At 42.9% G+C, this 14113-nt stretch overlaps 1 protein-coding gene across 5 annotated transcripts in view; it reads left to right on the forward strand.

Annotated features, from left to right (window-relative positions):
* GLT1D1 (glycosyltransferase 1 domain containing 1) overlaps window positions 1-14113 on the forward strand; it is a 114873-nt gene that overhangs the window by 28263 nt on the left and 72497 nt on the right. For all 5 annotated transcript variants that reach the window (XM_057526549.1, XM_057526547.1, XM_057526548.1 and 2 more), the window contains 2 exons: window positions 3021-3126; window positions 10441-10492. In XM_057526549.1, the coding sequence (XP_057382532.1) occupies window positions 3021-3126; window positions 10441-10492 (158 nt within the window). The remainder of the gene's footprint in view (window positions 1-3020; window positions 3127-10440; window positions 10493-14113) is intronic.

Raw genomic sequence — 14113 nt, forward strand, 5'->3', positions numbered from 1 at the left:
TCCCAGTTTAAGCAGAGAGCATGAATTCACCCTTCCTTCCCCTTTTAGTTCTATTCAAGCCCTCAACGGATTGGGTGAGGCCCACCTGCATTGTTGAGGGAGATGTTCCTTCCTCAGGCTACAGATTCAAATGCTAATCTTTTCCAGAAACATCCTCCCAGATACATCCAGAAATCATGTTTTACCAGCTCTCTGGGCCTCTCTTAGCCCAGACAAATTGACTTCTAACATAAACCATTACAACTGCAGCAAAATGATTTGCATCTCTGCCTGCACAGTATTGGATGCAACTTCACAGAGCATGAGCTCTTAATTAATAGTAAATACTGAGGTCAAACAACAGTACCTTCTCTTAGAAAATGAATCCACGGGGACCTTTAAACACTGCTTCCAGGCTTCCCTGGTGGCGCAGTGGTTAAGAATCCTCCTGCCAATGCAGGGGACACAGGTTCGAGCCCTGGTCCGGGAAGATCCCATATGCTGCAGAGCAACTAAGCCCGTGCGCCACAACTACTGAGCCTGCACTCTAGAGCCCGCGAGCCACAACTACTGAGTCCATGAGCCACAACTACTGAGCCCGCGAGCCACAACTACTGAGCCCACATGCCTAGAGCCCATGCTCCGCAACAAGAGAAGCCACCGCAGTGAGAAGCCCACGCACCACGATGAAGAGTAGCCCCTCCTCGCCACAGCTAGAGAAAGCCCGCATGCAGCAACGAAGACCCAATGCAGCCAAAAATAAATAAATAAAAATAAAAACAAAAACAAAAAACACTGTTTCCTTGGACCTCGAAAGGATGTGCATGCAATCATCGTCTTGGCTTTAGCTACAATTTTTGGATATTTCTTCTTAACCCTCCTAAGGCCAATTTGACTTCACTGAGAGCCCAGCGGCCACCGGGTAGAGGCAGGACAGATAATTTTGTTGTTGAGCCGTGAGTGGCTTTTTCCAAATATGAATTAAATGACATGGCAGTGGCAGCTTTTCAGGAGATAGTATGTCACTTGAGGCCCCAAATTACCTACAGTAATCATCATACGGGGATAACACTTCACTCAGCAAAATGTGTCAGCTTCTGAAATTTTCAGACATTTCATTGCTAAAGGTGACTTCCTGTTTCCCTGCACTGTATCAAACCTTATTTAATCTTCCAGCTCTCTCTCCTGCTTCCCACACCATAGGAAATTGGACCCTCTCTTCATATACAGGCCTTACTTTGTATATTTAAGTGCATAACTTAGCGATCTTTCCGAATCAGTGCTTATGCTGAAAATCGGTCAGTCCCAGTAGTCGGCTGAGAAAAAAATCGCGTGGTTTCCTGAACCTTGCTTCTTAATCAGACAGCTGATGCTGCCTGTTCCTTTAGGTTCAAGCCTAAAGCATGTTCTCAACAAGAAACAGAGGAAGAGATGAGTCAAAACCTTAATTTCCCTTTGCTGTGTAACATATTCATAGATTCCAGGAATTACAGGTGGACATCTTTGGAGGCCATTATTCTACCTACCACAGACCTTTCTCTGGTCCCCAAAGATTCAAGTCCATCCCACATGCTAAAATCATTCACCCTATCTCAGCATCCCCCAAAGTCTAAGCCCATGGCAGAAGAGGAATCATCTCTACCACACTCGCCTTTCCGTGTCTGCCTGGCTTTTTTGTATTTTTGGAAAAGGTCACACCAGTCCATAGTAAGAAATGCAAACAGTATAAAATGTTATAGAGAGAAAAGAAGAAAGTTTCTCTCCTGTTCCAGATCTGTCATCTTCCGGGTTCCTTCTTTTTTTTTTTTGGCCACGCCGTGCAGCTTGTGGAATCTTAGTTCCCCAGCCAGGGCTCGAACCTGGCCCCTCAGTGAAAGCATTGAGCCCTAACCACTGGACTGCCAGGGTCCCTTCTATAGAGGCAACAGCAGCTAGGTTTTTTCTGTTTATCCTTTCACAGGTGTTCTTTGTACAGAGAAATGTATGTTTATTGTTTTCCTACACACATATTGTGTTAATCAAAATGCACTTGATTTTTTTTTGCTTAAAAAAATTTTTTTTTTAAGTTTTCATTTGAGTTTTTTACTTACAGCCTTTCTGTACCTCTTGTGTGTTATTGGTGTGCTTAGTAGCTGAAGGCTGAATTCTTCGCAGTAAAGTGAGAGGCACTTCACCAGAAAGAAAAAAGATAGAATCTGCTCATTTGCGTGACAAAACACTTCTAAGGCAGATACAAGGAAAGATCTGTACCTTTTCCACTTACGTATTGAATCTCAGTAGAGATGGCTTGTTTGAGAAACCCCAGTATGAACTCAAGTTAGATCTGGTCTGTTTAGTGGTTTGCCTTTGCTCTTTTGAAATTTTTATTGACCTCTGGTAGTCCTTCTGGGGAACGCTGTTTGATGAGCACAGTTTAACTTGATCTGTGCACGCTTGGTGCCTTGTGAAATGACCAGGCCAGGGAATGTGCCTTCCATCAGCCCAGGGCCCTTCATTCAGAATAAATACGGCCCCGGGGGGGAGTCCTTTTCCACTTGACACGCGCAGCATCTCCAGTATTTTTGGTTCCCATATATTTGTGCCCTCCACGTTTTATCGTTGCTGTTGTACTGTGTGTGCCTGAAGATACAGTCTGTGTCTCTTTCCTCTCCCTCTTGGTTCCTTGCCAGCACGGTGACTGTTACTATGAACAGCAGGTCTAAATTTGAAGCCCTCTTTTTCTGTCATGAACACCAGTAGCTCCAGATTAACCCATTTCCGAACGATACGCTTGGCTTTGATAGATGGAGGCTAACATTTTTCATGTGTTAAAACTGAAAGCAAATTGATTTAAAATCGTCTTGTCTCACGTGATTAACCCCATGTCATGTTCATAACAGTGACACCTGTACTATTCAGAAGAGCTGGGTAAAATTCAACAAACAACCAAATATGCTCCCTACGTTCTGGGAACTTCAGTTTTTGATATCGTTGCTTTGGGATGATTAGCGAGGGGTGTTTCCAAAGGTAAACTGTGCTTTGTTAATTATCCTGTTTTGCAGGTCATGGAATTCCTTTTGGAATCATCTTTGGTGGAACTGATTTAAATGAAGACGTTAAGCATGGAGAAAAAAACAAAGTGATGGGAAAAGTCCTAGAAGAAGCCAGGTAATACTTAAGAGAATTTCACAGGAGTTAAGCATCTAACCCTTTTGGATGAAATTCACTGACACAAAAAGACAGAGGAAACCAGTAGTTTGGGAGGTTTACATCTTACCATGTAGAATCAGTTTCTTTCTTTTTGTTCATCTTTCATTTGGTGCCTGTTTATTTTGCCACAAATAGTCATTGTAAACAAGTTATTGCACTTGAATAGTTCTTTGACTACAGTTAATATTGGACTGTAGAATGTTCTTAGAATGTTCTGAGTGGTGGAAGAAACAGAATTCTTGCTAAGAGATGAGACGGATAAACTCAAGCTTTATTAGCACACAAATTGGGGTTGACTTTGCATCAGGTTTGCCCAAGCAGAATATTTTTTCCAGTTTTCTTGAGATACGATTGACATGCAGCACTGTTTAAGTTTAAGCTGTACAACATAATGATTTGACTTGCGTACTTGAAACGATGATCACAGTAAGTTTACTGCACATTCAGCATCTCGTATGGATACAAATTTAAATAAATAGAAAAAAAACCCCTTTTTTCCTTGTGGTAAGAACTCAGGATTTACTTGCTTAACTTTCACGTGTAACATACGGCAGGGTCAATTATGTGTATCATGTTGTACGTGACATCCCTAGGACTTATTTATCTTATACCTGGAAGTTTGTACCTTTGGTTGCCTCCATCGAATTGCCCCTTCCCCCCTCCCCGCCTCTGGACACCACGAATTCAATCTCTTTTTCTCTGAGTTTGTTTGTTTGATTGGTTGGTTTTGAAGTATAATTGACCTACAACCCTATGTTAGGTCCTGTTACACAACATAGTGATTCAGTATGTGTCTACATTTGAAGATGATCCCCACGATAAGTCTAGTTTCCATCTGTCACCATACAAAGATGTTACATAGTTACGTACTGTATTTACTGTCTATCCATCTATGTGATTATTTTAACTTGCTGGTCTCTAAGTTCAAGCACATTTTAACAATGCTGCCTTTTTACTTCCCCACCCTGCTCCCCACAACATTTACTGTTTTTGACGTCGTATTTTACATCTTTTTGTTTTGCATCTCCCTTAACTACGTAGATTGTGGTATACAGGTGATTTTCCTACTCTTTGTCTTTTAACCTTCCTACTAGCTTTATACATGGCTGATTTACCACCTTTACTGTATATTTGCCTTCACCAACAAGATTTTTTCTATGGTAATTTTCATGTTTCTAGTTGTGTCAAGTGGAATCTCTTTGACGTGACTCTTAACCTATACGGATTTCTGGGCTATATATAAACCGTTTGTGAGAGCGACCAGCGAGCGGGTTTCTCAGTGGGGTCACTGTGGGTATTTTGGGCAGGATAGTTATGCATTGTGGGGCTGCCCCGCGTGTCCCTGGCTCTGGACCCTGCGTGTCCACAGCACCTGCCGGGTACTGCAGCAGTTAAACACACCTGCCCATGTTGCTAGCCCCTGGGATGGGGGTAGTTATTGCCCCTGGCTGAGAACCCAGAGCTGTACTTCCCAACCTTTTTCGTGTCGAGGCATTCTTAGAAAATGATAATATCTGTACAGCATTCTGGAGCGAACTGGGAGGCTTGGTGGGGAAACAAAAACACCCCATTTTCTCTTTATAACAATCACAGTCATAATAACTGACATCATAATAACATTCAAATCCTCTCTGTTCATATAAAAATTGTGAAAAAAAGAGCTAATGAAATCGAAAGAAGAAATATACATGCGTACCCAAAGCAAAGCAAAGCGCTCTTCTTGGCAGGCTTTCTGGGGTGATTCCACGCAAGGATTGGCGTGGGTGGACGTGATCTCTACCCCCCGTGCACCCACTGGCTGCTGATGAATCAGAGTCTCACCTGCCATCGAATCACCCTGAATTCAAAGCTTACCAAAAACCCAACCAGTACTGTTGAAGCATCCTTTCAACTCTAGTAAATTTTTGAATCATTGTGGAAAAAAAACCAAAAAACCAGGTGATGAATTTTTAAAATGTGGACACACTGCTTTATTAATTTTTTAACCACTTTACTGAGGATTGATTGCCATGCAAAAAGCTGTACGTAATCAACGCACACAACTTGATGAGTTTGGAGATCAGTGTACACCCGTGAAACCATCATCACAATTTATGCTATAACCATGTCCATCACCTCCAAAAGTTTACTCCCACCTTCTTTATTTTTATTATTTTATTTTAATTTTTATGATAAGAACACTTAACAGAAAATCTACCCTCTTAGCAAATTGTTTACATACAGTATTATTACCTGTAGGCTCTCTGCTGTACAGGAGAGCTCTAGGGCGTATTCATCTTGTACAACTGAAACTTTGTGACCTTTGACTAATACCTGCCTGTTTTCCCCTCCCTCTGTTTCCCCCTCTCCCAACCCCTCCCATGCTACTCATGCTTCCATGAGTTGGACTACTTTAGATTCCACGTGTCGGCGGAATCCTACCGTATTTGTCCTTCCGCATCTGGCTTGTTTCCCTGAGCATAAATGTGTCCCAGGTTCATCCATGTTGTTGCAGATATCAGGATGTCCTCCTTTTTTAAGGCTGAAAAGTATTCTAGTGTATGTGCATGCCACATTTTCCTTATCCATTCATCTGTTGATTGACATTTAGGTTGCTTCCATGTCCCCAGTAAGTGGCCAACCATGAATTTTCTTTTTTCTTTCTTTGTTTTTTAATTATTATTATTATTATTTAAAATCCTTATTAGAGTATAATTGCTTTACAATGGTGTGTTAGTTTCTGCTGCATAACAAAGCTATACTAACCATGAATTTTCTGTGGCTCGTCTGTAACCCTCGCATGGCTGAGAAGCTGTGGGAATCCAGACTTCTTCACCTGTATGTAACTGTCCCATTTCTGATCCATACCAAGGACAGAACCCCAGGTTCTATTTCGCAGCCTAGTTTTTTGGTGGGGAAAGATAGGTGTCAATCTTGCCCCTTAAAACTAGGATTACAAATAGATGGCATTGCATTTCAGGACCCTGCTTCTTCCTGAAGACTTCCTGGACATAAATGTGGAAATGCAACCTTTTTAAAATAGAGTGCGCTCCGTGTATGTGTGTGTGTTTTACAATAAATGAAGGTATTAAAGCAGTGTTGGCTTACCTTGAAAGGTGATCTATCATTATAGGTTTTCTTCTTATTGTTCTTACACTCTAAAAATTTATTGCCTTAAGATTCCTGCAGTTTGTAATGCACTGTCTCATAGAAGGAAAATCATTCTGCTTGGGAGAAACAATATGGAATGAATTCATCTTATGATATTATCATTAGCATTATTCATTATGTTGTTATTAAAACACACATTGATTTTTATTTGGGGATATTGATTGGAGTTAGTGGGCAGGGAAGTTGCATGAATCACCCATTTCTTGTCCGACACAATACAGCATACTCTTCTGTAGAACAAAGCATTGAACTTGTCTAGCTTTATAACAAGTGTTTCATTTAAATAGTTATATTTTCCCTATAAGGTATATTTTTCAACTTTTTTAGTATTGAAAACTTTTCCTGTATGGTATAGTATGCGAACTTATTTTAGCATCCACTTGTTGGCTTATGAATATTACAATAAGTATTTGGTAGTTATAAACACCAAAATTAAATAAGGAGTATTTGAAATTTGTGGAAATTGTTTAGTGAAGGCTTATCCAGGTGCATATTAGAAAAACTTAACATTGCCAAGCAAATGAGCAAAAGAGACTTTGTATGAAATGAATTGCCTCACAAATACTCTCACGATTATGGAATCAATGGCACGTGAAATTACTGTTTTGTAGGTCAAAACTGGTTGAATGTTGGTAATTTCATATGGTTTTTGAGCTACAGTGTTACTAAAGATGTTTTTGACAAACAGAATTCTATGTCAAAGTAAGTATGTTTTGAAATGGCAGTGTTCAAGCAAAAGTGCAAAAGTGGTACTTTTATATTTTTCCTAAAAAATGTGTTATTTTATTTTTTATGTTACCTTAAATAGTATTTTATTTTTTTTTATTTTTTATTGAAGTATAGTAAATTTACAGTATTGTGTTACTTTCTGCTGTATAGCAAAGTGATTTAGCTTTACATATATATACACTCTTTTTTAAATATTCTTTTCCATTATGGTTTATCACAGGATATTGAGTATAGTTCCCTGTGCTCTACAGTAGGACCTGTTGTTTATCCATTCTGTATATAACCGTTTACATCTGCTGACCCCAAACTCCCACTCCATCCCTCCCCCAACTCCCCTCCGCCTTAGCAACCACCAGTCTGTTCTCTACGTCCGTGAGTCTGTTTCTGTTTCGTAGATAAGTTCACTTGTGTCCTATTTTAGATTCCACATATAAATGATATCGTATGGTATTTGTGTTTCTCTGTCTGACTTACTTCACTTCGTATGATCATGTCTTGGTCCATCCATGTTGCTGCAAATGGCATTATTTCATTCTTTGTTATGGCTGAGTAGTATTCCGTTGTATATATGTACCACATCTTCTTTATCCATTCATCTGTCTATGGACACTTAGGTTGTTTCCATGTCTTGGCTATTGCAAATGGTAGAAATGTGTTATTTTAAATATCTTTATCTTCCAAGGATCTTTGGGCTAGAAACTCTCTTAAAAGGTAATCTATTAGGTGGGTGTAAAGCCAGGGCCACTGTTTCTATATGAGGAGCCACAAGAAAGACCGTGTTATCTGTGGCCCTGGAATAAGTGGCATGTCTTTCAAGTTAGCTCCAGTTCACCCCTCTGACTCCGAAAACATTTTCACATGCACCTTTGAGGAGAACCTTCCCAAGACTCTCATCCTTCCCTGCCATCTTAAACCGATGCTGTAGCTCCTACTGATGCCTCATCTCGGGTCCCGAAATGAGCAGGACGTGATGGTGGGGACGGTCACATGGGTGGGGGACGGTCACAGTCAGCCGCCAGGCTACCATGCACACAGAGTCCGCTCCGCTCACCTGGGACATTTTCCTGCTCTTTCCTCCCCCTCTCCACCCATCCCTCCCCCTCACCTGCTTCCTGTTGGAATTTAAGGCAGAACTGTTCCTTCTCTTACTTACACACGTATACAGGCAGCAGGTATTTTTGCCCGTCTCCTGGGTGCCAGACACTCCAGGGGCTGGGGAGGCGGCCATGAACAGAGCAGTGTTCCAGCTCGTGCGGAGCTGACATTCTCACCGAAAAGCAGAGCATCACGCTTGCCAAATGAGCGGCTTTAACATTCCACAAAACCCACCTTGAGAATTGCACTTGTGCATTTATTCATAAACGCTGTTATGGGGTAAAATGCTTGGTCTTTTGTGTTACTGACCTTATTCTTTGTTCGATGGCTCTTCTTGCTTTTGGGGTCTTTTTTTTTCTGAAAGTTTTAGGCTGTCAAATAATTTGTTCACTGGCCACATGGGGTGCCCTAATGTTTTGCACAAGTCCCAGTAGCGGTGTTAGTACTAGTAGAAAATAATAATAGCAGATGTTTGTCAGATGTTAAATGAATTAGGGACCAGGAACTGTGACAGGCAATTTACATGCATAGTTTGTTCTTTGTTTGATTCTTAAGTTTCTCATTTTTGCAGTTTTCCACAAAGGAAGGTTTCTGCACTCTCCTTGCAGTTGCTATTTTGTTGCTTTTCTCTCCTTTTTATCCTCATTTCTTGGAGTAAAGTTGATGCCCTCAGAATACAGTTTATTTGTGTTTCTTGCCAATGTTCGGGGGGCGTGGAGAGCATCTCATAAGTGATGCCAGCAGTCCGATCCCTACTGGGCTCAGATGCAAGGTCTGATGTGGTCTGGTCCTGCTTGCTCACGTTTATTCTACCGAAAGGGAAGGATTCCGTATTTCTCCCTTAAGTAAGAGGCATGCAATTGGCTGTGTCTGCGATTGGTGGCTGGTTTTGGGAGAGTGGGGAGGGGGAAGAAGGAAGGCTTGGAGAAGACACAGGCAGGGGGACGTGAGCTCCCCTTTCCAGGTCATGCCAGTGGGGAGGAATCATCTATTAAGGGTTCTGGTTTTTTCTTTCTTTTTTTTTTGGCCACACCAGGTGCCGCTTGCGGGACCTTAGTTCCCCGACTGGGGATAGAAACCGCGTCCCGGCTGTGAAAGCACTGAGTCCTAACCACTCAACCGCCAGGGAATTCCCTATTAATGGTTCTTGGTTGCAACAAGTTTTACTGCACTGTTTGCGCACTGATGACTTTCTATTTCTACCACTCATACATTTGTTAATTGGAATTCTACTATAAGGAAGAGTTGTCTGTTTGACCCCATTTACTTATTCAATTATTTAGTTACATCAACATGGACCCATGGCTATTTATTTTGTTTGACTCTATGGGTTACCCATCACTCCTATTACTTATTTTGGTGCCCAAATCCCCCCAGCCATGGCCATTGGAGATATTTTGTTGACTCCTGCATCCTTTCGACAAGCCCTTGCCATGTTTTGAGTGCTTTCTACTTTCTGGCCCCATAAGATGTTCCTGGTTCATTCCACGTGTACCCAGTCCTCCTTCTGGAAACTGCCATTTCTCGATGAATGGGGACATTAACTTTCCTAACCCACGAACATTCAGTAAATCTTGAACACTTTTGCCTAGTTTTCCTTTGGCGAAGCCAGTGGACCGGATCACCTGCCCCTGAATTTTATCTAAGTTCCTTGCCTCTCTAGTGCATCTTGTTTTCTGTCTTTTTTTATTTTTAATACATTTATTTATTTTATTTTTGGCTGCGTTGGGTCTTCGTTGCAGCGCGCGGGTTTCTCACTGTGGAGGCTTCTCTCCTTGCAGAGCGTGGGCTCTAGCCACACGGGCTTCGGTAGTTGTGGCACGTGGGCTCAGTAGTTGTGGCTCATGGGCTCAGTAGTTGTGGCTCACAGGTTCTAGAGCGCAGGCTCAATAGTTGTGGCGCACGGGCTTCTTTGCTCCACAGCATGTGGGATCTTCCTGGACCAGGGCTCAAACCCGTGTCCTCTGCATTGGCAGGCGGATTCTTAACCACTGCGTCACCAGGGAAGTCCCTCTTGTTTTCTGTCTTTATCTCTGCTTCTCTCACCTTCCATGAAGGAACAAGAAACATAGGAAGTTTTGAGCTTCATTTGTTCATTTTCTGCAGACAGAACTTTTTTTTTTTGGGTGTGAGTGGAGATGAAATCTAACAGCCAATGACCATGACTAATAAAGATTGATCGCCCTGTAAATTCAGCTACTTACCTGTCTCTCACAATTTGTTCCAAAGAGCTGTTTCACAGTTATGTTAGTTAGATTCTGCCCTAATCATTTTCATTATTTTTGCTCACTTTCCTAGATTCGCTGTCGCTTTCACGGAGTCAATGAAGGAAACGGCGCAAAGGCAGTGGGTACGTGTTCATTTCGCGTTCTGATTTGGGTTATGCTGGTGAAGTTGCAGGATCGGAGAACAGAAAAGCAGTTTTATTAGAGCTGACATGGTTCCCATCGGCACCACCCATGGTGGCGACAGCACTGTGTTGTGTTTCCCATATGCTGATGTTTTTTATTTGGGTAGATACTCTTAGACCGTCACTGATTTTTTTTGTTGTTCTTCTTGAATTGCAAAAATAGCCCAATAGCCAGCTCTTTTCTTTTTTGTTTTTTTGTTTGTTTTTGCAAATCTCTCTCTCTTTTTAAAAATAATTATTTGTTTATTTGGTTGCACTGGGTCTCAGTTGCGGCAGGCAGGCTCCTTAGTTGTGGCATGCGAACTCTTAGTTGCAGCATGCATGTGGGATCTAGTTCCCTGACCAGGGATCGAACCCGGGCCACCTGCATTGGGAACGCAGGGTCTTAACCACTGCGCCACCAGGGAAGTCCCCGCCAGATCTTTTCATGCTTTGTCTGTTTTCATTTTATGTGCTCAGATGGGATGATTTATGGACTACACTGTAAATGTTGCAGCATCCTTGTACACTTTGGGAGTAGCAATCCCTTAGGTGGCAGCTGGAGTTTCCTAGGCTGGACTCTTTATTTGAAGGGCTTTAATGACTAGAGGGCTTTGTACCTCTACAAGTTAATGCACTTACTGACTTTTAAAATTCACTATGACTTGGCGGGGTGGGGTGAAATGAGCTGGCGGGAATCTGAATCCTCCGTGGGGAGTTCTGTAGAGGACTGGCGGGGCAGGTGTGTGCAAAACTAAAGAAGAAGCCAGCTGCAAGGTTGCTTTCCTCTGGTGGATCGTAGGCACGATGCTGTTTTCTCAGATGGTGACCCCTGCAGTGCCCTTGGGCCACCAGCGTTGCTGGTCCTTGTGCGTTACCAGCAAACCGTTGTGCACAGCACTTAGGCCCTTGTCATCTGGAGGCATTATTCCTGTTGGTGGCATTTTACAGGCTATGCACATTCTTTATCTATAGGCTTTCACTTTGTAAAATCTAACGCTTGGAAACGGCTGCAATGGGACAAGGGCAAATGCAGTCTTTTGTGGGGCTGGTCGACCTTTGCCAAAGCCCAGAGTGCTGTGTGCACGTGAACGTGAAGATTCCCTGCAACCAGAGTGTGCATATTCTTATTTTTTACCTCAAACTCCCCAGGCAGAGAATCGAGGGTGCATTTTTCAGTGCAATGTAATGAATGAAAAACGGCAAGCTTCCTGGCTCCGAGTTTCGTGTTTGTATCAGTTTGACTGTCCATCTGCCTTACGGCAGTGATGTACCAGTGGTTCTCAAAGGGGGGGTCCCTGGGACTCTTTCAGGATCTGCACAAAGTCAAACCTATTTTTGTCATAATGCTCAGACATTATTAAAGGCACGATTAAAGGCAAAAGCCTTTTTCACCATGTGAAGAGCAGTGCCGAGGAAAACGGCTGACGCCTTCATCATCCTGAAAGCAGGGGTACCCATCTGCACCGATGGATTATTCACCACCACCCACTTATAGTTAAAAAAAAAAAAGAGCCAGTTTTTCACTTAAGAATGTCCTCGATGAAGCATAAAAGTGATAAATTTTTATCAAATTTTAACCTCTGAATACATGTGTTGTTTTTAATGTTCTGTGTGACGAAACAGGAAGTATGTATCAGCTCTTTCTGCTGCCTCTGAATGACGGATGGGGGTTACCTTGAGCAAAGGCCCTGGTGCAACGTTGGGGTTGCAGACTGAACCAGCCATGTCTTAACACAATTTTTTATCTGAAGGAGTGGTAGCCAAACTATGGTTACTCAGACTTGGGCATTTGGCAGTCGTTTTCTTAAAAATGACTCGATCGAGTGAGTCACTTCAAGAAAAACAACAGACAGTATCTATTGCCAACGATATCATTTAAATTTTCAAGCAAAAATTAGAAGCTGGTAAGCCACCAGGAGGTGGACAGCTTCCCCTTACATCCTTCCCTGATGAGATCAGTGGTTGTGTTAACAAATGTGAATTTTTTTTTTTTTTGGATGCTGTATAATGAAATGGTTCAACATTTGCGAGATCTGCATCACTCAGTGAACCAATAGTTTTCAAATGACTAATACGCGGCATCACAGAATCATGCATAGGTAACAGATCCATCAAAGTGCAAGATAGACCTCTGGATTCGAATATATCAGGGTATGATATAATTTCAGGTTCCATATTGCAACTAACCTTTAAGAAGCTACCGTTTGTTGAGTTTTGGTGTCATGTCCAAGAATAATACCTATAATGATCTGAAAAGGCCCCTTAAAGGCCCATATTAAAATACTCCTCCCCTTTCCAACTACCTATCAGCAAGAAGCAGGATTTTCCTTATACACTTCAGCCAGAGCAACATATGGACACAGATTGAATAGAGCAGCAAATATGAGACTCCAACGGCCCTCTGTTAAGCCAGACATAAAAGAAAGCTTTTCCCTGCTGAAGCAAGTTTATCCTCCATGATTTCCCCCCCTTTCCCTAACTTCTCAGTTTTAAATGTCACCTTTGTCCATAAAACCTATGGCCCTCCAAAACTGGTACAGATGTGTTCACTGCTGTATCAGTTATTTTTGCTACATAACAAATCACATCAAACACAGTGCCTTAAGACAGCCATTTATCATTTATTCTTTGTGTTGTCTGGGCGTTTCTGGCCGGGGTCAGCTCAGCGGGTCTGGGTGGTCCAGCGTGTCTTTGCTCACGTGCTGGGGCCTCGGCTGGCATGGCTGGGACAGTTGCTGTCTCTCTCCATGTGGTCTGTCACCCTTTATTAGGCTCAGCGGCAGGAGAGAGCAGGCATCAGTGCATGAACAGGCTGCAAGCTTCTGCCTGTGTGTTGTTTGCTACTGTCCTGTGGGCCAGAGCAAGTCAAGCATGGAGCTATAGCCTCTACCTCATTATGGGACGATCTTCAGGGTGGCCTTAAAAAGCAGGGATGCAGGGAGGGGGCGGTTTATTAGGTCCATTTTAATAATCCACTGCACTTAGTGCTTATCCCTCGAGATTGTAACACCTATTTATTTATTGATTTATTGATTGATTTTTGGCTGCGTTGGGTCTTTGCTGCTGCGCGCGGGCTTTCTCTAGTTGCCGTGAGCAGGGGCTACTCTTCGTTGCGGTGCGCGGGCTTCTCATTGCAGTGGCTTCTCTTGTTGCAGAGCACGGGCTCTAGGCGCAGGGGCTTCAGTAGTTGTGGCACGCAGGCTCAGTAGTTGTGGCGCACGGGCTTAGTTGCTCCGCGGCATGTGGGATCTTCCCAGGCCAGGGATCAAACCCGTGTCCCCTGCATTGGCAGGCGGATTCTAAACCACCGCGCCACCAGGGAAGTCTGGGATTAACTTTTCGTTGTAATGATGAGAAAACTGCGTTAAATGCATAGACCAGTTACATTTTGGGCAGGCTTGCTAGCAGTGGTGAGAATATCTAGCAGTGTCCTGTTGAAAGATCTTTTTCTTGGCTGCGCCGCGCGGCACGTGGGATTTCAGTTCCCCGACCAGGGATTGAACCCGGGCCCTCAGCAGTGAGAGCGCCATGTCCTAACCACTGGCTGCCGGGGAACTCCTGAAAGGATCATCTTGCATG

The sequence above is a fragment of the Balaenoptera acutorostrata genome, chromosome 13 (assembly GCF_949987535.1).
Source record: "Balaenoptera acutorostrata chromosome 13, mBalAcu1.1, whole genome shotgun sequence".
NCBI lineage: Eukaryota > Metazoa > Chordata > Mammalia > Artiodactyla > Balaenopteridae > Balaenoptera > Balaenoptera acutorostrata.